The sequence below is a fragment of the Mixophyes fleayi genome, chromosome 1 (genome assembly GCF_038048845.1).
Source record: "Mixophyes fleayi isolate aMixFle1 chromosome 1, aMixFle1.hap1, whole genome shotgun sequence".
Taxonomy (NCBI): domain Eukaryota; kingdom Metazoa; phylum Chordata; class Amphibia; order Anura; family Limnodynastidae; genus Mixophyes; species Mixophyes fleayi.
Window position 1 is genome coordinate 111,076,958 of NC_134402.1, and position 25,750 is coordinate 111,102,707.

General features: G+C 38.3%; 1 protein-coding gene and 2 long non-coding RNA genes across 3 annotated transcripts in view; 1 reads left to right on the forward strand and 2 right to left on the reverse strand.

Moving 5' to 3' along the window:
* Positions 1–4,354, forward strand: part of RNF150 (ring finger protein 150) — a 122,249-nt gene extending 117,895 nt beyond the window's left edge. Inside the window, exon 7 of the mRNA XM_075199395.1 lies at positions 2,343–4,354. Coding sequence (XP_075055496.1) covers positions 2,343–2,461 — 119 coding nt within the window. The 3' untranslated portion in view covers positions 2,462–4,354. The remainder of the gene's footprint in view (positions 1–2,342) is intronic.
* On the reverse strand, positions 1,014–20,829 carry LOC142141201 (uncharacterized). The gene is made up of 2 exons (XR_012688630.1): positions 20,794–20,829; positions 1,014–2,760 (listed from the first exon to the last, which is right to left on the reverse strand). It is a non-coding gene; the product is annotated as an uncharacterized LOC142141201 (long non-coding RNA).
* Positions 20,830–20,856: 27 nt separating this feature from the next.
* LOC142141199 (uncharacterized) overlaps positions 20,857–25,750 on the reverse strand; it is a 48,300-nt gene continuing 43,406 nt past the window's right edge. Inside the window, exon 3 of the long non-coding RNA XR_012688627.1 lies at positions 20,857–21,826. This is a non-coding gene — a long non-coding RNA (uncharacterized LOC142141199). The remainder of the gene's footprint in view (positions 21,827–25,750) is intronic.

A 25,750-nucleotide genomic window follows, 5' to 3' on the forward strand; every position in this document is an offset into this window, starting at 1 on the left:
GTGTGTCCTCCAAAAGCGGAGTGACAGTGACTCAGGACCACTACCTTGCTGGTAGCCTTAAAGGAGAGAGGGGGAGAAGCTTGGATGGATAGACAGCAGTCCCTGAGAGTGACTAGGATACTGATGAGGTGTTTCCCTGTATATTGTCTGTGCCAAATTGTAGTGTTCTTTGTTGCAGGTTATTATTTAAAGATGTTTATTGCTGTTTGGTGCTGCCATGTTATTAAATAAACTTATTTGTTTTATTTTGCATATTTGCCTGGGTGATTTTGAACCTTGGATAGGTACCAGGTAGGCCAGCTGTGGGGTGCAGAGTGTTACATCAAACCTGGTATCATCACAATTGGTGGCAGCAGTGGTATCGCCCAGTCCCGGTCAGGCAAGCCGGGTAGAGCTGCAGGGGATCAAACACTGGGTGTGGTCCAGGGATCTGCAAATATCTGAAGCACCAACTCTGCACACTACAATCTGTGGTATAGTTGCTTGGGTACCTGTAACCAGTAATTGGGAGCTGCAAAAGGATCCAGTAGTTACAAGGGTACTGGCTCGGGGTCAGTATGGTCACCCTTCGGGCAGTACAGAATAGTGGGCTGTATCCCACAAGGGGGATTACAGACAGGTGACCCAGGCATTAGGCTAGGATTACGGTCTGCCTAGATGTGAGATAAGTGTGGCACAAGATAAGGCCATTGTTCTTGCCGAATTTTCCTATAAAAGAGAATAGCTTTACACACGTGTCCCTTTTACACCGAACATCCCTGTATCAATCCTTACAGGCTGATGCCCACCAGTCTCATACTTAACCATACACATACCTGAACCCATCTTCATGCCCACCAGTCCCGTACATCAATGTTGATGATATCAGTATTATCGTATACTAGCTACATTTTAGTACAAATGTTACCTAGTTCAAATGACATTCGTTTTCATCATGATTTCTTCTATTTGAGCTTAATAATGCTAAATACATTCAATATATGACCATCTTATTTACCAAGTGAAATCACATGAACCTAGTATTGTTTATCATATGTTTCGATTACATAGTTGTTAATAAACATCTGCTTGTATTGTATTCAACAGATTGAGAGGATTTCAAATACAGTATGTTTCATATGGTCTGCTCATCTCACCCCTTCCTTGCCTTATTCTTCTTAGCCCTACACATTGTTACTATTATTATTATTATTATTTATCTCAAAAGGTAGCCGAACAAAGACCACTGTCATATTCTTTTGATAATATATTTGTTTAAAATTGTTTAACTCAATAAAACAAACTATTTAAAATGAAAACATACACAGTACTGCATTATTTCCTATGAAACACTTCTGTTCACAAGGGTATCTTGATATAGACGGTGCCAGGATTCACATATACATGCTGAATTTCCAATATTACTGAACTCAAATCACATCTTTTTACATGGTCATGTCTTCCATTTGAGCTCAGTCATGCTAAATACGGTCTTGTTGTTTTTCCATTTGACTCCTACACACACATCTGTCTTACATCTGTTTCTCGTCTCATCTCTGCTTTATCTGACATCTGTTTACATTAGGAATCATAAGAATATGTGCACATATTTTTTTCATACAGGAACTAAACATATTGACCTAGAAATGAGCACCATCTATAACGTCATAGAGAATCGTTGATGAAGCAGAGAAAATTCTAGCAACGCAGCCTAAATGCCCTTCCTTGTTTGCGGGGTTGCACCAGTTTTTACATATTCTGAAGCAGAACTCCAGACTTACATTTAGTTTTGGACGATGTTTAGTAGGTAATAGTTAAAATATCAAATTTTCGTTAGCTGAGAGATAGTATTGCCCTGATCGCACAGAACCCCCAAATATTACAAAGGTCCATCACTGCTTTTTGCTGTGTTAATAACACCGGCACGCACTGTAGTGATGCCAGTGCCCATACCCCTCTGAAACTTCCCTTTGACATGAATGAGGGATGAGACTTAATTAAGTTATCTGAAGGTGGGGTTGTGTATAGTAGTACTACTATATTCTGTTCTGTGTCAGGACTGGGATGTTCTGTCCTAAATATATGGCTGGGACCTTAGGGACCTGATGGTTATGTTCCTACATAACCATCAAGGTTATGTAGGAACATAACCGAGCCTTATATAACCCTGATGTAGCCATCAGGTTATATAAGGCTCGGCTTATATAAAACTAGCCCGAGTTATCAAACTTTGTCATATAGATATTACTGGTTTGAAATCTATGGGAGGCATTAGTCATATGTTTGTTAGTAATCCGTTACCAGATATGTTCATGTATTGTTTGTGTTTAGCCCCAGTTGACCAAAAGGTTTATTTCTTTTAGGTGAACAAGAGCCGGTAATCAGCAGTGACTCAGATATCTCTCTGATTATGGCAGTAGAAGTGGGACTTTCAGATGTGGATCTTTCCACTGATCAAGACTGTGAGGAGGTGAAGTCATGAGCAGGTCTGTTGCTGCAGTCCATAGGAAAGATATAGGAGATTTGAAGAGGTCGGCTCTCCTGGAGTATGGACTATTCCAAAAAGTAAAAACCACACACCATCACCATAAGTCTCCAGTGCACTCCATTAAGGGATGATCATGAAAAAAAGCAATAGCGCCAGATGCCTGCTATTGTCAGCACAGTTCCTTCCCGCTGGATTTTACGTTGTGTTGATATGGGAGCAGAGGCCTCCGAGTTTCCTCACATGTGCAAGGCTTCAGTCTGCAGGCTTCCCTGATGAGGATGGTAGACCTGGAACTAAAAACAAAATCTTTGATGCTGTTTTTAAAAAGAGATATAAACTTTGTAACCCTTTTTTTTTGTATTTTCCCAGTTTTAATCAGTGTATTTTAATCACAAATACCTTGGTCCTGATAGCATATGTTTCATTTTTTTTTTATATCATGGCTTCTCAGCCAAGTCAACAGGAAGAGATTGGGATGGTCATGTGTGGAAGCCTTACTCTTATCTTAAGAAAGTTATGATTACCGTATTGGCAATCATCCCAGAAGCACTTGAGAAGAAAATGTCTATAGAGTGCCCATACCAGTTGCATGTGATCTGGTGTTTCTCCTGAAAAGAATGTTAGGTACTAAAGTTACAGTCTTTTACTTAGAGTCATAAAGACTCATACGTGAGTGGATTAAATCACACACTATGTCAATGCACCATTTTACATCTATAGTTTAACACCTAGCAAGTTAGCAACTAGATTAAAAAAAATAGAACCCCCACTTAATCATTTAGGGGAAGCCAATCATTTTGACACATAATGGACATTTATACAGTATTGTGCTTACACTTTAGAGTGGGTATATGTTGCTTTGTTTCAAGAATAAATATATTTTTTCAAAAGAATATAACTATTAGTTGGAGAATTAAAAACAAAAACAGTGGACACCTGGTGCTTTGAATTTCTGTAAGATGTTACATTATGCCATTGTTTACTACGTCCAGTTTAAAACAAGATATCTGTTATGGAGACACATTTTTGCTTGCAACTGAATGTATTACTGTAGGAGATTGTGAACTTGTGATTTATGCTCTGAAATGATGGTGTCAGCTGTTCATCCACAGGCAGTTAATATTTTACAATAGGGGGCCTAATTCATTAAGGAAAGTTAAGCAAAAAATTGAGGTAAGTTTTCTTACTCAAGTTTTCTGGACAAAATCATGTTGCAATGCAAGGGGTGAAAATGAGTTTATTATTTTGCACACATAAGTTAAATACTGACTGGTTTTTTTTATGTAGCACACAAATACTTGATAGCTTATTTGTACACTGACATGTAAAGTTGATCTAGGACATGCCCTACCCCAAATATAAATCTGACATCACATTTTAAATTTTCCTCCCCTCCAATGCAACATGGTTTTGCCTTACTTGCTTAACTTTCCTTAATGAGTCAGGCCCTGAGACATGGAATGTCATATTTATGACAGGAATAAAGCCACATATGTAGCTATCATGAAATTCTATTGCAAATCTCACCAATTTGTAATGCATTCATATTAGACAGATGTTTTATGAGTGATAGGCGATCGGCTGTCAGGTTACAACCCATGGAAAACAGAATTATGTGGATATAAACTATTCCTCTGAGACAATCATTTTGCTATATTTGATTTAACACTAGATTTTATGCTTTGTCAAACATGCACCCAAGTCATGTATTAAAGGGGTCAGTAGCTGAGGGGGTTAGTATTTGGCCTGCAAGTTAACAGGAGAGCTAGAGTTTCTCACCAGGTTACCATGGGAACAGGACATTTTAGACACTACTGCCCTGTGGAAAAGTCTTTCCATCTGTACACATGTTAAAAATAGTTTCAGTCCTTCAATGGATGTCTACAAGTTAAAAGTAAAGAAATTTGGACTGCTTGGTAGAAGAGATGAGTTAAATATACACCTACCATATTCCTGCATTTGGCCATGAAATAATACAAGTTTTACCACCAGAATTTGGCCTTCAGTGTTTCAACCCACACTACACAGCAGAAGGAATTCAAAATCATTGTCCCAGCTTTATCCATAGACTATGTATATATATATATGTGTGTGTGTGTGTGTGTGTGTGTGTGTGTGTGTGTGTGTGTGTGTATATATATATATATATATATATATATATATATATATATATACACATTCCCTAAGATGCAAATTTACAAATATAGTGCGGGGTGACATTCAGCAGGATAGCTAAGCAAATGCAAACTCAAAGACTGTATCGCTGGAACTTTGCATCTCTGCAAAATGATACACTATGAAGCTCGATTCTATTGGCACCTTACAGAAATGTCACCCATCTTTACGTGGTAAATAACAACCAATTGTATTGTACTGTTCTATGATATCAGCAGTAAAAAAAAGACACAGGAGACAAGTGGAAAATTCTCAGTCTCACTTACCATAGCGAACCACAAGATAAATATATGCATTAGGACTTCACTAAATCCAAACATGCCTGTATTTATAAGGCCAACATGTTGCCTATCCCTTAATGTCCCCCAACTGCTAATAAATAGCAGCATAGTTTGGTTACTGTTATGTTGTATCGTGAGATGCACTACATGTGTTATACAAAGACACTACCCAAAGGGAATGTGTTCAATGTATGTTATTCTAAAACACCACCTTGATATGTATCTTATCCATTCAGTCATGTTAAAGCACATACGTGCAATAAATATTGAAGGTTTTCTCTTGTTTTGCATTTGATGGTGATAGAATGAAGGACCTTGTTTTATACACAGTTGTCTCATTAGACTGACTAATGCGTTGTCTCCTCAGTTTTATCATTTAAAAGCATCATATACTGCCCAAGGCAAATTATGATCAGACAGATCATAGGTACCAGGTTAGAGTAATCATTTTGTCAGAATGCATAATGATCATTATTATAAAGTCATAGGGCCTCATTTATTAAGGAAAGGAAAGCAAAAAAATGAGTAACTTTGCACCTTGTCAAAACCATGTTGCATTGGAGGGGGATGTCCGAGATCAACTTTAAATTTCAGTGTACAAATAAAGCTATCAAGTATTTGTGTGCTACATAAAAAAACAACCAGTATTTAACTCATTTGCAAAATAATAAACTAATTTGCACCCCTTGCATTCTAACATGGTTTTATCCAGGAGATAAAAATACAGTTTTTTTTACCTTACTTTCCTTATGAATCAGGCCCATAGAGGAGGGCAAGTAATGCTCCAGGCTTTGAGGAAACAGTGTGACCTTATGGAGAATGTGTTGAACTTCACAGGGAGTTCTTTTATATCATATTGTGAAACTTTGCTGCTAGATCCTATCACTTATTTGATCCGTTTTCAAGTTGATATTCTTCTTTCATTGCTACACGTGACAACACTTACATTCATTAACCTGACACAACATGCTGTGCTAACCTCTTATTACAACAATAACATTGCAGGTAGTGACTGCAGCCAAAAGCTAAGACATACCTTACCAACACTTGCAGATCAAAAGTTACCAACGTCATGTATGTTTATATAAGTCACATACATGTCTACATACAAATATACACAAAAAAGTTTTAGTAGCTTATCAGTGCAGGTGATATTTGTAATCAGGTTGTGATTGTGAGGAAGATATTTTCCTATAAGCCGAAGTCTTCCTGTCTGTAATCCCATTGAAGAACAGTGCACGTCTTTTAGCCACCTTTGGCAAATAATGGCTGATAACAGAGAATGATAGCTTGCACTCTGTAGCTCATTTATAGAATATAGATTTATTTGTCATATAATACAGTCTATATAATGTATTTGAGGCTTCCATTAAATACTTTCTCGAAAGCATCAAGTACCGTTCACAAAAGGCAGAGTTTAATATAAAACAACCATCAATTGTGCCACAATACTACCTGATATTGGATGAAGCATTGCTACTGACACCTCTATTATTGCATATGGCCACACTTCACTTCAGCACTTAGTCTCTCAGCCTTCACTCACCTAAGAGTGGACAGCTGAAACTTTGTCAGACTGTCATCTTGGGTTTCATTGACTGACTGAAGCTTCTGGAGGCTGGTGGCACTGAGCTTCAGGGGGCTGGTGGCACTGAGCTTCAGGGGGCTGGTGGCACTGAGCTTCAGGGGGCTGGTGTCACTGAGCTTCAGGGGGCTGGTGTCACAGCTTCAGGGGGCGGGTGGCACTGAGCTTCAGGGGGCTGGTGGCACTGAGCTTCAGGTGGCGGGTGGCACTGAGCTTCAGAGGGCTGGTGGCACTGAGCTTCTGGAGGCTGGTGGCACTGAGCTTCAGGGGGCTGGTGGCACTGAGTTTCAGGGGGCTCATGACCCTGAAAAAGCCACTAGCATGGTATAGTGGTGCATGGTGCATTCTCTGGCATATTCTCCGGTTCTGGGTATGCACATAGAGATTTTGCGCAAAGTATCAGCATTTATGCTCCTTAATGAATCAGGCCTATTGTGTTTAATATCTTACAATTTCCATGACATTTACAATTTTATCCAATAATGCCCCATTATGTTCAATTTATAGAATTCAAAAGGTGTTTTTTGCAATTAACTATTTTGATCAATTGTATCCGGAAAACCCAATTTTTTATAGCCATTAGTCTAGTCCTTTAAAATATCTACTTGATGAAAGAATGCCTTTTGTGATACCAATACTGCTATTATACTTCTCATTTAGTATATTTTGGAAAAAGTATAAAGGAAATTTCACTAACTCAATGGTTCTACTTTACATCACTGGAGATCACGTGACTGTGTGAAAGTTTCTGGTTTAACTCATGACTGCTGCAACCCAGTTCTAGTATTACTAAGTTGCACCCCTTAGAAAACAGTTTTTTGTTGTTTTTTTAAAAATTCTACTGTAAAGCTACCACACTTCTTATGCTGATATATTACAGTGGTGCACTTGGAGCTTACTAGTATGTTTCACTTTCAATCCAGTTCCAATTCCAGATATGAAAAGTATAAGAACTATGGTAAGACTGTCCTTTATATAGTATATTATGTGCATTTTTACCTAATAGCAATATAAAAGAGTATATTTGGACTTCTACTTGTCAGCCACATCGGAATGTGTTCATATTGAATAGGATTTACCGTAACTCTTCAAGGGAGCTTGTTATGTGGATTTATCCCATTTCAACTATCCTACATCCAGTGGTTACTACTTATGCATTCTTGATCTCTTGCTTGTTCTAATTGAAGCCAAACCCCTTCTTCAGTTACTGTCTCTTGTATTACTTCTTATGTATGGCCAATTCATTGATGAACACGAAACTTGTTTTAGCACCTGCCCATTCCAGCATTCTGCAATGAAATCCCAGTTCTTGCCATCCCTAACTTCTTGTGCCATGTAGCCAATTTCACGAGTAATATCACAATATCCAAATAATAGCCATCTATATTACTATTACAATTTCCAAAGATGGATTTTCCTCAGCACGGGTGTATTGCAGCCAATGAGAAGACCCCCTCATGCCATAGAGTTACACTACTCTCCCTTCTCCACAGCAGCCGATAATCGTGACATTAAAGTATGGTGTAGCCAATGTAGTGTTAAGTATACCAACATTACATTTGAAATAATGGTCTAAACACTAACAAATCAGATTAAAAGTTCCTGTGAGAAACAAGGCACACTCAAACAGTGAGATTGTGTTTAGTTCCAACTCAGTCACAGGCAATAGAGAAGCAAAAAAAGTTAAATAGTGACATAAGGGAACGGAGAGCATAAAAAAATATACATCCCCAGAAAAGAATTCAACCAGAAACAAATATATCTTCTAAGGAAAAAAATTATGTGGTAACTCAAACTGTCAATGCTAAAAGGCTAATAAAGGAGACACATTAATAAAATCACAGCTTGCCAACAATATAACACATAGAAGATCCTAAAAAATGTCAGTCAACTCACTGAGCAATAATTACGGTATCCCCCAAATAGGTGTACATAGACATTCTGCTATCTAAAACAAGGTACATACCACAAATTCAGATTTTCCACAGGATGAAAATTGGTAATTTTAAATTAATTGTGTTTGATTTCTGCCCCCAAACCTTGCTCAGGTTGTCCCATGTTAGACACACTACTTTCTCTATAAGGAATCATGGAATGCCTACACAGGTAGCAGATAGAGATTGGACATAAGGACAGGAAGACAATCACAATCAATCTCTCATATTCAAAAATGTAAGATATAATGTTATAGATGTTAAAGTCATTGGTTCAAATTGTGTATACTTACACGCCAAAAGACTGTTCACTGTCAATAAAGCAAGTCCTATTTTTAAACCACCACCATACAGCGTGTGTCTGATAGCCTCCCTCCCTGCATACTGTGTGTAAGTACCTTAGCCCCTTTCCTAGGTACCTGACATATCCTGTAAAATTAGAACATATATACAAGCGTTTAGCACTGGGTTATATAAACACCTGCATTTTATGTGCAGTACATGGATGTTGAAGATGCAAATACACGCCAGCATTTGCAGATGCATTCACTTGACCATGATTTTGAATGCCCATAGAACATAAAAGTGATGTTAGTATATTCATAAACTCCAGTATATCTGTGCACTGAACACTATGTTTTTACATCATTGCACATCGCTGGTGTGTTCTGACATCATCTCTTCGGTATTCATTTGGGAAGATATGTGTATTTATATGGAATAAAGTACCCTCTACTATAAACTATTGTAGATATTACAAGTCATCTCTGAGCTGTATGAAGGCACAAAACATGCAGCCTTGTTCCTTTAGGAACACCTTGGTAACTGAATGTCTTTATAATCTATAGTACAGCCAGGTAATTTATTCCTTAGATAGTTTACAGGAGGGGTTACATAATCCAAATATAATAAACATAGTGATCCATGGTGATTCTAAAACAATAGTAGGCTGGATTTTTGTAATGCTGTTTGTATTCTTTCAACCATGCACATTTGCAGCTGGACCAGCAGTCCCACAAAAGTACTTTTTCAGGAATAATTCCAAAAAACAACACATGTGAGGGCTCCTTTATATGGGCAAGGCAGAGGAACAGGAACCTTTGCGCAAAACATAATGCTCTCTGGATAGACTGAGGTCCAGAGTTTTACAGCGACAAGGATTAGGCTACATCACTTCTTATAATGTAAACTGTATAAGGTACCATCTTCTGCTATATATATCATAGTGTATGACTTGTAATGGAGTTTGGTTTCTCAACTCCAGTCTTTAAGAACCCCCAGAAGATAACGTTTTAGTAATTCCCTCAGTAATGCACAGGAGAATTATTCTATTTGATTGGCTCAGTAATTCTCTCACCTGTTCCTACAAACATGATGTGTTAGGGATTCATGATGATCTGAGTTACAAAACTATATGTATTATTATGGAAATCAGGTGCATTATAATGAAGCTCTTATCTGTATTTCTGCAATAGTTTGACCTGGTTGACAGCTTTAGCACTTAACTCACCATGTTCATTCAAACCAAAGAATGACAGCAATGCTGAATTACCAAGATTTCAAAACAGGATTTGAGTGGGAACTTTTATAAAGTCTGTTTATTTCAATGATAATCCCATCTCCTAATTACAATTCAAAATTATTATTATTATTATTATTATTATTATTATTATTGGTTTTTAGAGTAAATATTAGAAAGAGGCAAAACACTTTTGTTGCCACCTTTTATTATCAGGTATAATTTAGTATTATTGTAAAGGGAAGTTTTTCATTGTTTAACCTTGCTAACGGTATTTTGAAAAAAATTGTGGAAAAACTAGATTTAGAGGGACTTTGTATAACATACTAATTCATACGTATAACAGTACATGCCTGCAATTGTCATTTTGTGAAAACAGAAGCAAATTAGTACTTGTTTTTTCCAGATAAAAATGAGTTATACTCTGTGCATTGCTGTTTGTATAGTAGATGCTAAGGCCAATTCAGACATTACGTTTAACTTAATTACAGACCATTGATTTTGCTGGTCTCCTGGACATTTCTTGGGAAATTAGAGGTGTTAATGCCTAAATCACACAAGGCTTTATCTTGGATCTAGGGTTTAGTGAAGCAATATGTTAATATATTATTGGTTTAATCTGTTTGTCTGGGTGTGATACATATGTCCGACTGTTACATTATTGACATTTATATGGCTGACACCATAATATAGATAGGGTTGGAACGTCTACAATAAGGACATCAATAGTTTTGATAGTTCGACAATTCGAATGTAGACAGTTTGACAATTGAAATGTAAACAGTATTATTAGGGTGCTAGGATTAGAGATATTATTGTCGACCTATCCCTAACCCTATAATACGGTCTACATTTGATTTATGTGAAAATATTGTCCCTTGCGGTCTTACCAGGTGCAAGCTATCTTTTGTCATGTATCAGCCATTTTAGACTCCCAATGTATTTCTCACTGCACTGTCAAACAGACTTGAAGACAAAATAAAAAAGGTAAAGCAAAGCCCTTTTAAAAGGGCGTTAATTCAGGAATCATATTGTCCAGCAGTTACAATAAGGGATCCGCACTCCATAAAGCAGGCCTGTCCAACCTGCGGCCCTCCAGGTGTTGTGAAACTACAAGTCCCAGCATGCCCTTCCAGCTATCAACTGCTTGTCTACTGGCAAAGCATGCTGGGGCTTGTAGTTTCACAACATCTGGAGGGCCGCAGGTTGGACAGGCCTGCCATAAAGCATAATTAAAATGTATGCTGTACATATAAACCAATCCCAATTTAAGATCTGGGGGTCTTTGAACTCCTATGGAAGATCAGACTATTTTGACATTAGAATGTCGGGTATGTGTAGTGATTGCCACGGTAATTGTAGGTACCATCTTTTTCCCTTTGTTAACAACCTCCATTTGTTTTCTCTAAAAGTGAGTGCAGAGATGAACATTCAATAACGTTATAAGGAAAAGTTAGTTCCGTTATGTTTTTTTATCCTCCCCAGCATGCATTTCTGTAAAATGGGATGTTCAACCATTTAGGATGGAAATAACATATTTACAATACTACTGAACTAACATCTAGACACTTTACATTAACACCGCGCAAACCAGAATATTCCTTCACAATTCTTGCTTGTTGTGAATAAAGGCACATGAGAATGGGAGGACAGAACTCCCCGGGATAGATAAATGTAAAAAGTGAGCTATGATAGATTTAATAATGTACACCATCTTGTAAATTGTGATGTAAGGAGTCATTATTTGAAGACACAAGGGCATAGTCTCATTGTCTTTGTTCATGACATGTAACTCTGGAGACCTCAGATATTCTTGCATACAGACAAGGATTTAATATCAGCCAGTGCTTTGTTGTACTGCACTCAGATAATGCAATAGCGATCATTGATCCTTTAAATTAATTGTGCCTACCTAGTGAATTCCATTACACAAATAACAACATGAGCACTCTATTCTCTATTTGTTTTGGTGGCCATGATCCACAGGGCCGTAACTAGGGCTGTGCGACAGGGGCGACCGCCCAGGGCGCAACGCTGAAGGGGGGGCGCAGTTTAGGAATTTTTTAGGTTAATTTAGTTAGAATTGAGGGCTTGGAGGGCGGCATTTGTCTTTCTCGCCCCAGGCGCTAGAATTCTAAGTTACGGCTCTGATCATCCATATACTACAAAGTCACCAAGTAATGTACATTGGGGCTGATGCAGAGCTGATGGCAAAATTACTTTATAAAGCATGGTAAAACAGCATATTTCCGGCCATGTGCAGAGCCATACACATCTGGAGATGTAGCCGCCTCAGCAGCAGTAGCATAGGTGCTTGGGTTTACGATAAGTCATCATCATAAGTGAGTATTTACACCTGTCCTATAGCAGGATGAGAAGATACACCTCCAAACAAGCGTATATACAGGTTTATGCAGATCTGCATGAGCCGTGTTTACATAGACACATATTTACTGTACTCGCCCAACATTAGACGGCCCCTTTCCTCCCCCAACCCACCTATCTAGGTGCAGGTGGGTGTAAATACCAGAATTATGCAAGTCTGCATGGGCACATATGTGTGCTCCTACTCATCCCCATTAGGTGTAACTTAGTTGTCAGTGATTCCTAAGTTACTCTTCATTAGTTCTCTCTTCAATGTACATGAATATGTAGCCTAAATAACTACAGTTATTCAATTATATATTGTACATGAAATTCATACATTACCACTCTTACTCCCAAATAAATATTACACCAAAATGTATCATTTATGTTATTCAAAGTCTGCAATGAATGCATTATATAAGTAGAGTATGTATACATGATTACTAAACTAATGGACCTAAAACTACTATTTTTTGGACTGTGCAATGCAGAGAATGTAGTTTAAATATAAAAAATACTTTGGCAAAATGGATTACGGAGGACTGAAGCCATTGGGGTTATCCCATTACCCGGATAAATACTAAACTGGATGTTTCTTACACTGATACTATGTAACAGAAACATTTCACCCTTAAAAGGCCTTGTAGATGGATTGTGTTTATTGTTTGTATTTCAGCTCCAGGCCAAAGAAATTGTTAGTAATCTACAATGTTACCATTGTAGATTATGTGTGTACACAGTATCTACAATGTTACCATTGTAGATTATGTGTGTACACAGTTTTCATATATGTTCTGGAATATTATAAATACATATGTGGTTTAAGAGTTGGATAAGGTAATATACACAATCATGCATATTTACTGACAGTATGTTTATGATATATTTGGTGTTGAACTGTTTCCATAATAAAACTCATTCATACGTAATGCTCATTATAATAAAAAAAACACATTAATTGTCATGGCAAAAGAGACAAGTTAATAATTGATATCATTTTAATAGATTTCCAGTTCTATTTGGTGTTAGTTTAGCACTAAATATACTTTACTCATGAACCATTTTTTGTAATTGGCATTAAAAAGGGGTTCAGCTCTTCTTTTATTCTGAAATTCTCAATAATTGGCTTTTGCATTAGACTTCGTTTATAGGTATGGTTCATGGTACTTTCCTGTGCAGCCTTGTGATGATATTTATATTCTAAAATAAATATAAAATGGTGTTTCTTTCAATACATTGGGAACTTTTTTTTCCAAAAGATCAAGGAGCAAAAGAATCAACAGTTATCAAGATTAAGATTGACCATAATGAGCCTGAGTCACTAAGGAGAGCAAAGCATAGAAAAGGAATAACTCTGCACCTGGGCAAAACCATGTTCCATTGGAGGGGGAGGTTAATTTAAAATGTGGGGACAGATTTATAGTTGTGGTAGGACATGTCCTCGACCAGCTTTACATTTCAGTGTAAAAATAAAGCTATCAAGTATCTGTGTGCTACATGAAAAAACAGCCAGTATTTAACGTATGTGCAAAATAATAAAGTAATTTGCACCCCTTGCATTGTAACATGGTTTGTCACGGAGAACATTTACTCCTGTTTTTGGCTTACACTCTTTAATGACTCAGGCCCAATATGTTTTGAGTTAAATTAGTTACATTTTACTCAAACATATATGTTGATGTATTTAATGTTGCCTTTTTTGTATATACTATGGCTTTTGTTTTTATGAGGGTTTTTTGGATTGGCATCAGGGTCTTTGGTTAACATAGTTTAACCATGACAACTCACTTTTCTTACACTACTAAGCCTGTGTCTCTGTGATTAGACATATTATGGACACGTTAGTCTTCAACGTTTCCCCCCGACTTGCTGGATTTTGCCAGACATTTTGACCTTTAAATGATCTCTACTCCTGCATTTCCTCTTTACTTTTTTATTCCCATGGCATTGTGTAAACATTTGTGATTGCTGTGCTTGTGAAATAGAGAGTTTAAGGTAAAAAGCTGGGGAAAGAGTGGCTGGAGGTAACCATTCCCAACAGAGATCCGTATTATCTAGTCTTCACTGTCATTGCACTGATGACACCTAGTTACATAGGGCCCAGACTACCATTTATAGGAACTGCTTTGCAGGTGACATACTCCAGAACCATTCTAAAGCTAAAACTAGTTTTATTGTTCAGAAACTAACATGATTTATTTGACTTTTGTTGTTTCCTTTAGTTGAGTACTGTCCGATTATATTTAATTCACATTTATTAAAAGTAGATAACCTAGAGAACCCTTCCTCCACGGTCACAGAAACCATTTAGTACATACTAAAGTTTACTTAGTTTAGTAGTTATTGTGTACCATAATATACCACTGAAATATCCAATATTTTCCTGAAGTGGGGATTAAGTCACTTCGCTCTTGTCACTGCTTGCTCTGGTTACTGTTCTAATTGTGTATCTAATTACCTATACATTCCAACCATCTCTGCACAAAATCTATTTTCTCACCATGTATAGCATTTGCATGAAGATCAACAAATAATCTGTAATCACAAATTTAAGCTTGTTACCAGCAAACACCAATGAAAATGTGAAATACTGAATGAGAGATGTTTTAAACCCTTTTCTACAATAACTTATTTTGTATTTCACCAAAATGATATTCACTGATTTGTTCAATGCCTTGTGTTTTATTTGTATGGTGTATTATTTTTCGAATTGCTTTAATTGTCTTCTTGATTCTCATTTCTTTGTAAAATCACTATTATGACTTCTGCCTCAGAAGGGCTCTGTCATACAATGCTGGCCTCTCTGAATCCCTTACATTCAGAACATGATGCATGCTGGAATTAGTACATACACTATATAGTTTTTATTACATGTTGTGTTTAATTCAGTTTTTTGTTTAAAGAACACAGCTCTGGATTGTGAAATAGACATTCTTTTATAATTAAATCATTTTTCTGTACAATGTTGCTGAAATATTGCAACTGTTTGTTGGATTTGCATTCTCCTGTTTTTTACATATATTTCCCACCATGTCCCATAATGCACTTTATATCTCTTCAATAAATGGGAAGATGAGAAATACATTTGTATTGTTTTTAAAGGGATTAAACTGATTTAAACACTCGGTTTCTTCTTTAATTTAATTGTACTGCGCCATAAAGGATCAGGGTTTGTCTACTGCAGTCCTCAGAGGCTGAAAGCAGATCAGACTACATATGTGTGCTTTTTTACCATTGGTAAGTTGGTCAATATTACTGAGAAATGAAGAGTCTATAGTCTGGACTGTCTTCAGGTAATTTGGACTGGAGTTAAGGACTCCTGACATAGATATTCAGTCTTGAAATGGTAAACGGACATAATTTTTTGACTACGATTTAGAAGATGTTAGTCTATAAAACAACATGGCTACAGTATTTTTGTTATGTAGAGAATATAATGTAAATATGTGCAACTGTGTTACTATGTACTAGTAAAATATTGCAACCATAAGTACATTTTATTGCAAGTTTGTTTTTTTTTTTAAATAAAAAAATAGACTAATGAAATCTAAACTTGTGTTGTTGTGCTTTACAATGTTTCTTCTAAATGTTTTAAAATCAGTATAAAGTTATATGGTATAGTACAAGATTATGGGAGAGATAATGGCCAGAACATTGTATAGTCATAACTGAGGGATTTAATTCAAATTAACTTTCAGTTTAATATTTCTGTGTGATCCAATACATTTTTATTTTCTTTCTATACATTAACAAGCAGAAACAATAACAAAACACAAACACAGTGGGCTTGCGTCATTAAGGAGAGCAAAGCATAAAAACTGTAATTTTGCTTCTTGGCAAAACCATGTTGCATTGGAGGGGGAGGTAAATTTAAAATGTGGGGACAGATTTATAGTTGGGTTAGGATATGTCCTAGACCAGCTTTACACATCAGTGTAAAAATAAAGCTATCAAGTATCTGTGTGCTAGATGAAAAAAACAGCCAGTATTTAACTTATGTGCAAAATAATAAACTAATTTGCACCCCTTGCATTGTAACATGGTTTGTGCATAAACTTGAAGTCACAGCAGCAATCATAAATAACCCCACAGGATGAGAGGGACATTTGTTTCAGTGGCAAAACATTTAATTATATTACATTTATCCAGACAAGCATAATTGAAATAAGTTATCTAATAAAATGGAAATAGCAGCATTCACCAGCACAAACTATCTACATTTTTGTTGGAATGGTTCATATACCCTTTGGTAATGATTCACGTACCCTCCATTTACCAGCTAGAGGCTATGGTTAGTTCAGCATAAAAAACAGGAATCAGAGAAGAGAACATTAATTTCTGGTAAGGACCACCTCATCCATCAGCCCAAGGAAGAGGACCATTTGGCCCAACATAACTGGGTTATTCCAAAAATGTGTCAACCAGATTTCTCTATAGTGAGATAAATGGTGACAAGTAGAAATTATTAATAAACCGCTTTTTAGCAGGCCTTTTATCCGCTACTCGCATAATCTGGCCAAATGGAACCCACAATATATTTCCTGGATGGGATGTATCAATGCTGTTGAGGTGAACATAGTACCTAGATTTCTCTATATCTTTCAAGCCTCCCTGTACATATCCCCTCCCAAGCATTTACATATTTGCAACACATTACTTCCTCCATTTGGTCCAAAAAGCACCCCAGAATCCGTCGTAGGTCTTCCCCTTGCAGGGGAGCAGACTTGGATTACCTAATTTTAAGAGATATTATAAAGCAAGCGACTCAGCTAGCTTCCCTCTGCTACCTATTTTTGGAAACCCTGCCTTCTCCTTGGGCCTTCCTTTTGCATTATTTGCTCCATGGCTGGCAGGTGTCATCAGATTTCTTATTGATATTACAAGTTTGCCCACATTTCTCCAGTTTTCCGATTTCCAAAATGCTCTTAATTTGACACATAAGAATTTCTATAAATTTTTACAAATTCTGAATATTTTCTACAACCCCCCTTTCAATGACCAGAACTTTTACTACATTTGAATCTCTCTGAGTGAGGCAAGTCTCCACCAAAGGTTTGGTCTCTACAATTACCAAACTTGCTCTACCCAGCTCCCCCAGTAATGGCCCTCCTGCGCAAGCTTGGGAACCTGACATTGGTGAAGTATTGGACAGAGAGGATTGGTCTGAAATTTGAAAGCTTTACGCTTCCAGATCTATCTGTCAAAGGATCAAGAAGAATATATACAAACTTTTTCGTTGGTACTATGTTTCCACCAGACTCTCTCCTGATGCCTCTGACAGATGCTGTAGTAATTGCCAGTCACGAGGAACCTTCGTACACATCTGGTGGTCTTCTCCCAAGCTAACAATCGACTGGTCAACATTCATAATCCTGATCCTCTCTGTCCTGCCAATTGATGTCCCACTTATGCCTAAGTATTACTTACTTTCCCTAGCTCCTTCCAGTATTACTAAGCATCAATTGATTTTTTTGCGATACTTAATATCCGTCACCATCTGCCAGCTCGTAGTGGACTGGAAGGTTCAAACTCCCCATTTCTTCACAGTTATTACATGCATCTGGTTTGTCTACCGCATGGAATATATGACTGCGATACTAAACAACCTGGCTAAATAATTTTCTAAGACCTGGTAATCTTGGGCTCTTTATAACAACATCCAACTGCCCTTTACTCATTAAAGACTTTCCACCTTCTCAGGCTTCTTTGATATTCTCTTCTTTCCCCTCTGTGCTTTTAAATCATGACCTGAACAATCTGCAACCATTCCGTCTTTGTGCCACTTCCACAGGTTGACCAGATCTTATTGGGTAAGAAGATTACCGAAGAAGAACTTAGCGAAACTATAAAGGACCGGAAGTCCGTAAAAGCACAAGACCCAGACGACCTTTTAGCAGTCTGTTATAAAACATTTCAACAGGTTTTATTCCCACACAACAGGAAGGGCGGCTCACTGCGCAGCGTGTCGGGAGAAACAGGAAGCGTCCCGTTGCTAGGCAATGGGACGGGAAGATTGAGCAACACGAGAGGCCGATTCTCGCACCTAATGTCAGTGCGGAGATGGTGCCTAAAAAAGATGCGGGAAAGCCCTCCATTACTACACTTGCCACTCACTGAATATATAGCATTTTGACTCATGTCATGAATTTAGAGCATAAGCCAATACCAGGCGTACCTGTAAAGAGTGCCAGACCTAGCCCAACTTCAACATTTATTTATTTATATAGCACCAGCAAATTCCACAGCGATTTACAATTGGGGACAAATACAGTAGTAAACAGTACTGGGTAATACAGACAAAGTGGTAAGAAGACCCAGCTTGCAAGCTTCCAATCTATAAGATGTGGGGTATAATGTTCACTGGGAACCCCCTCAAGGAGGTATGGACGTTGCATGCACAACACAGGTCACAGCCCCTGGGGTGGGTCTTAGGTGTATCTCATAAGTGGGGTATAGTTCACTAAGGTCTGAGCAATGGAAATATTAAAGAGTTATGCAGATGCAGGAATATATGGCACATGAATCCCAATAGAAATTAGCAAGGAAGCGGGATGGCAAATCCTAGTAATTAGCCTGAAATCTAGATGATCCACCAGGAAGCAAGGTAACACTTGAAACTTGATAAGCCAGTAGGTAGAATAGCACAGAAAATCCAGTAATCAGCCAGTAACCTAATACATAGATACAAGCTCTGGCACCCTAGATGTGCACCAAGCAGTTTAAATAATGTAAATTATGCAGGGATCCCCAGGAAGTATGGAGGAGGCCTGAATAGTCATATGACAACAGTATTAAAAAACGTTGTGAACATCCAAGATAGCTGCGGACGTTGCCCGGAAGAAGGAGACTCGGTGGGCTACAAGTGAAAACGAGTAGTGCACAGGACTACAGGAGCCCACTGGGTAAGTCTGTAGTGGGACAGCCAAATGTAATCACACCACAAAAATTCCAACTCAACTAGGTTTTAGCTGTGTCAAGTGATAATATGACACGTGTTACTGAGGATTCAAGTGGTTGCAAATTCAATATCAATTGCCTAATATTTATTCACTTGGATTTTCCATTTTTGGTCCCTGCGGTTTAAGTTGAGAATAACAGAATTAGGTTTGCAAGCAAAAACTTTAGCCAGCAGCTTCTCATGCGTGTTAATTAATAATATAGCATGGTAAAAGCTATACTCCGACTGGTCCTTGCCTGGCTTGGGAAACATCACTTCTTTCATTGAGGTCAGTAGAAGCCCTTACAGTGATATTTTCCAAGACCTCTGTATTAAAATACACATTCAAAATAAAGTAGTAGCTGAGGGGCATTTATATATATGTCTACAGGAATACCATCTGAGCCGGAGTTTTACCAGGTGGAGAGGATTTAATGGCATTCAATATTTCCTCACTGTTAAGTGGCATATCCAGCATAGGTCTTTGTGTAGGTGTAATTTAGGGGAGGTAATGTTGTCCAGGTATTGTTCTAGAGAAGGTTGCATATAGGGTGAGAGGCTGGAAAGGAAAATGCATGATCAGTTCTAAAAAACAAATCCATAGAGGCTGAGCAACACAAGAAAACCCTGTCTGCAGGATGACAATTTTCCAATATGGCTATATACAGCTGCAAGGTAATCCTTGCGTGAAAAAGCAAATTGATCAAATATGTACTGGCCATGATGCCCTGCAGTCAAGTGTCTGTCTGCTCTACTGTCTACACTGAAATCTCCCCACCATATTTAGAATGGGCAGGGATATTAAGACAGAAATTCAGTACATTTTTCCAGAAGGATTATATTAATCAGTGAAGGGAGATAGATATTGCAGATATGTATTCTTTTGTCTTGTATTGTACACAGCATAGTCACGTATCTACCTTGTAGGTCTATTCTAACCTGGTGTTACATTTCTTTACAGTATAGAAACTGTTTATAAGACACTACGGTGACCAGGGGGTTTGTTCAAGACGTTTCTTAAAGACAAATCATATTATTTCAGGAACTGGAACACTAATGATTTTTTTTGTTTTACTGCTGAGACCTAATATTCCAGCATATAATAGTTTTTTAAGATCCCCTTCAACTCCTTGTTGTATCACTGTCACCTGTCATTTTCCATTATAGACATTAATTTATATAAACATACCATACCATACTATAGCCAGAGAATCAGGCTCCGTTGGCCATGGGTAACAGACTGGATGACTGATGCATGCCACGTCATATAGGAGAGATTCCTGTTATTGCAGCTATACAAGTTAAGTGTCCTGGATCCATGAAGAATAAAGCTTTTCTATTGTATTGATCTCTCAGAGAAGAAGAGAACATAATTGTGTACCATTTGCCTTTACTTTAAATCTAAAGGGGAAGTCCAAGACTGGTACAAACAATGTTTCTATTAAAATGTCCAGAGATCCACCCCCTACTCTTTCAGACAGACAATTTGCAATTTTTTGCTCATTAGGAAGTTTTATTAATCATTCACCTGTTATGATTCCTAGCGAACTCAGGAAGCGACAACTGAAATATAGAAACCAAGTATCTTTATTTAGGCAAACTATGCTAACAAGGATTCAGTTCGTGAAATAGGCAGATTTCAGGTAGCAGAATAAACAGGTATACTCCAATACACAAATATGAACAGGTGTGAGGAATGGCAGGAATAGTCCACAGAAGCAACAGGTTCCAAGCAATGACAAATATAGTTTAAATACAGGAACAAAGTATATTGAGTTACCCAATTGCAAGGAGGCACGAGGCTCCAGACTAAGAATGCAGGGATCAGGATTCCAGATTGCCAGAGGCCCAAGGCAGTCCAGGGAAGCACACCGATTTGCTGAGTTCAGTGACCAAGAGTTCAAGCAGAATTCAGTAGCCAGGCAGAGGTCCGGGTCACAAGCAAACAAGCATAGTCCAGAAATCAGGCAGAGGGTCACAACAGGAGATCAGACAGCAGCAAAGCAAAACTGCAGGGATAAACAAGAGACAAGCAGCATTCAGGTATAAATGATGAACTGCCCAGAGCTCAGATTGAGGCAGGTATTAGAAGCTGTGAGACAGGTGCAGTTCTAATTAGTTCATGAGATTAACTCCTACAGACATGGTGTAAAGTTCAGAGGCAGAACAGCAGCACATCTGGTGGATTTGTGGAACTGCTGCCACATACTAATAATAGGCAGTCATAACATCACCTTTGCTTCTGCCGTCACCACATTTCAATTTAAATAGGTGCCTCTAAGCCTTTGTCTCTGACACTTTGTGATGTATTAATGTTATTTTAGCCCTTACATCCTTCGCTTTGGTGGTCACATTATCTGTCAAGGAGGTTTGGCATTTAGCCATTGCTAAATGGTAGTTGGTTTGTTATAACTTTCTGACATTGATGTCTCCATATCTGTCATGTCTGCAGCCTATGGCTTGATTTGCTAGCCTGTCCTGGATTCAGCTCCGATGCTGTAGTAGCAATTCAACATCCCTTTTGCTGCCATTACCTTGTTCACTCCTGAAAGTATCTGGAGCTGATCAAATGAAAACATAGAAAAGGGGTTATCTTTTTACCAGGTACTCAAGATATACATTAATAATAAATAACATTCTTAATATTTATTACAAAATATTAGAAAACAATATTTTTATATATCTGTGAGATCTCAATATAACATTAAAATCAAGCAAAATATTAAAATAAAAATGAGTTCAAAGTGGTCAAATGTAAGTGTGAGGACGTCCTATTAGCAAGTTATATTACACACTAAAATATATCAAAATTACACTAGTAATGGATGAATATAATTGTAATCATATGGATAATCAAAATATTATTTTACTACCCTTACATTTGTGTTGGTATTTAGAAATGTTTTATAATTTGTCTAATAGGGTTCATTTCAATTATATCACAGTAAACGGAAAACTGTTATTAGTATAATGTTCTTAATTTTTTTATATAGATAACTGGAGGTGTCCAACAGTGATTTTTACAGTATTACTAACTTTTATTTGGTAGCCTGACTGTATAAAGTTTGGAGTTCAGCGCCGGCACATCCTGTCTCTCATCATATGACCACACATGACTGGATAACGACTACCAGCGTCTCTGCCATGGAGACAGGAAGACTAGTAGAGATAAAAACTGCAGAGATAAAATATCTACAATCTGATTATACAATTCAACGGGTAGGTCGTCTAGGCTAGGTTTTTGGTTTTTTTTAAATCTGAAAGAATCAAATGATGAACCACCTCTACAGGGGTTATATCCACCTCCAACAAGACTCTTTCCTCCTTTTCAAAGCTGGGAACTTCGATAACCAGAATCTGATCCATTTCAAGGTCATAGCAAGTCAGACTAAAGGCAAATTCTTATAATAACAGGCAAAACACATTTTTATAGCAAAAAGGTGTAAGTGCAGGGCTCCTTCAGTATTCTGAATTAGAAGAATATCAGTCATCATCCGCTGCTCTATGTAGTGTTGAATTGACCTGTTTTGCTCTCTTCAACTCTTTCTATGCTGCCCCATAATAATTGCCTCCCACCAAATGCCACAGCTCTCCTTAGTTCCAACCACTACTGCATTCCATGTCTAAAAAAGGAATAAATGACAATAACAAAGTCATTATTGATCCCATTATAAAATGCTGGTACTAAACAATAAATAAACATACAATATAAACTAAGAAAATAATGCTATGCAAATTGAGAATAGTGTCTCCCCTGCATCCTTGACAAATAGGTTTGGCTCTATGTGGTGTTTCAACAAATCTAGACCTGGCTATTTAGCCAGTCAAACAACCATTTTAGAGTTTTTCAATTTTTTGCTCAACAATCTACTAGGTTTGATAAAGAAGGTGCTTATACTAGATGAAACTCTCAAAATTGAGACATGGAGCAGAGTGAATTTGCCAACTCAAGAAGGCTTTCTGTGACTCACTAAGACTTTTTCCAGTTTTACCAAGAATCCACTTCAGACACTAGTTTTGTAACTGAATGTCTAAATTTAACAATTATAGATATAAAAAAAATCACATAGGACATGTTTAAAAGTATCCCATAGCTACATAATAAGCACAGACCACCTCCAAATAAATTACTCTGAACACTAAACTGCTCAACCAAACTCAGGGACTCAAATTCATCGAACTCCTCAACCATCTCCCCCGTGTCTAATAATTTAGGTAACCATGTGTTCCCATCGGGGAAGTCCATGGCTGGGTTTCACTGTGGGTCCAAGTGGACCTCAGGTTCCCAATGAATACTGTGGATGTGGTCAGAGGCTGTCCCTTAGTGACCTCATATTAAAGGTTGCCCACCCATTCATTAAGCCTATTAGACTTATTTCAAATACTTACATTCACTGCCTGTAAACCATATAATCTGGGACCTTACAATATTTGCAGACACCACCCCACTTGTAAGGGAATGACATTGCATCTTGCTCAACCCTGCCCTACTCACTCCAAGTGGAATGGGAAAGGGTCCTTGACCTCCCAGCTGATGATGAAGCTGGGGAAGACATGAGACTGGTAATTACTAAAAGGTTAATTTCAACTAAGTTCAAGAAAACCTCCTACAAAGTCTACAATAGGTGGTAGTATACCCCAGTGAAACTCATCAGAATGTTTTCTTCCACTCCACCAAATTACTGGAGACTTGTGGCCAGAGGGGCACCATGATCCACACCTGGTGCTCATGCCCCATAATAGCCCCCTTATGGAAATGAAGCCACAGACTCTCAAACAGCTGGTAACAAAGGACCCAAAGGTGTTTCTACTGGATCTCGATACATTTTCCAAGAAATTAGCTTCATATATCCTAGCTACTGAGTGTTCACTAGCCAAAACTGGAAGAACCCACAATTTGGTAAATAGCAGCCATGGAAGAAATAACCTATTATGTCCTTGACTTTTTGCAGAGAGTAGATCGCTGCCCTCCTCACCTTCCGTGCCCTGAGTTGGGTGGAAGATAGCGAGAAGCCAGATAGTCCTTGATGCGGTCATTTAAGCCTTGACAGAAGGTAGCTATAAGCACCTCATCGTTCCGAAGCAAGTGTCCGAAACTGTACTTCGTACTGGCTGGCAGATAAGGAACCTTGATGAAGGGCCAGCAGACCTGATGCGGCAGATGAAACCCGGGCTGGCTCCTCAAATACCTTCCGGAAACTTTCAATAAAGCGAGAAGAATTCTGGAGTATAACGTCATTTCTTTCCCAGAGAGGGGAAGCTGGCTTACAGATAAATTATGTAAGCCAGCTTGAAGTTAATTCTCAGGAGCTAGCTTAAATTAAATGGCACGTTGGTTGAGAAAGCCCCACCATTTTTTAAGGTCGCCGTCAAATATCTCAGGCGGAGGAATTCGTAGACCTCTGGGAGCTGAAGTGATGGTACTGACTGGAGCAGAGGAGGAAACAGTAGCCACCGCAGGCGCTGGGTTAACAGGAAAGGAACCCTGGAGGGTGTCAAGATGGGAAACCACTCCCTGAAGGCACTGTAACAGCTGGGCTTGATTCGACTCTTGCTGCTCCACTCTCTGTGTGAGATGAAGCAGAAGATCTTGAGCGAAGGGCTCATCCTGAACACTCATCTTCTTGGCCAGAATATACTGTCACATACTAGTTACTAGCCGGTATTGGTGCAGCCGTGGCGAGGAGGCGCAAAGTCTAACACACCCCCGGTATTCACCAGGGACCCCAGCAAGGGAGTTTGGTCACCAGAGTAGGAACAGAGTGTACTTATCGTGGGCAATCAAACTGGGCCAGAACCAAACGGGCAATGAGGCAAGACCAAATACTCAGGCACCCTAATGGTGGCAGAGACTCCGTTAAATAATCCTAGGTCTCCTCTGATAGGAGGCAGAGATGCGTGGCAACCCGGAATTGCTGGGGAAGGGTCCCGTTGCTAGGCAATGGGACGCGATGAGCTGCTGGGTTGGGCGACCGCTTCTCGCACCAGAGTCAGTGCGGAGGCCGCGCCTGAAACATCTGCTCTCTCCAATTTGTAGCTTATCTTCTACTGATCTGGCAGTACCACATCTTAACCCAACCCTAGCAACAGCATTTGGTCAAGTGGCTCCAGTTACTTTTTACTCTCGGTGCTAACCACAATTTTAGCAATGGCACACTAAAGAAACAGGTTGCCTTAAAAAACTCTTGCTTTATGTTTTATATTGTTAATTGATCTGTTCTTTTGTTCATTTTACTGTTAACATGGCTTACTTTTTTAATGTTTTAGATACCTTTGTTAGACAAAATTTTACCTTGAGACTTGTGGTATGTTGTGACTTTGTTATGACTGCCTTTGTTTTGTATCTGGCAGCAGTACCTATAATCCATCAGAGGTGCTGCTGCTGTCCTGCTCCTGAACTCTGCAACATGCCTGAAGGAGTTAATCTCCTTGTCTGATGCTAATTAGAACTGTACCTGTTGCACTGCTTTAAGTACCTGCCAGTT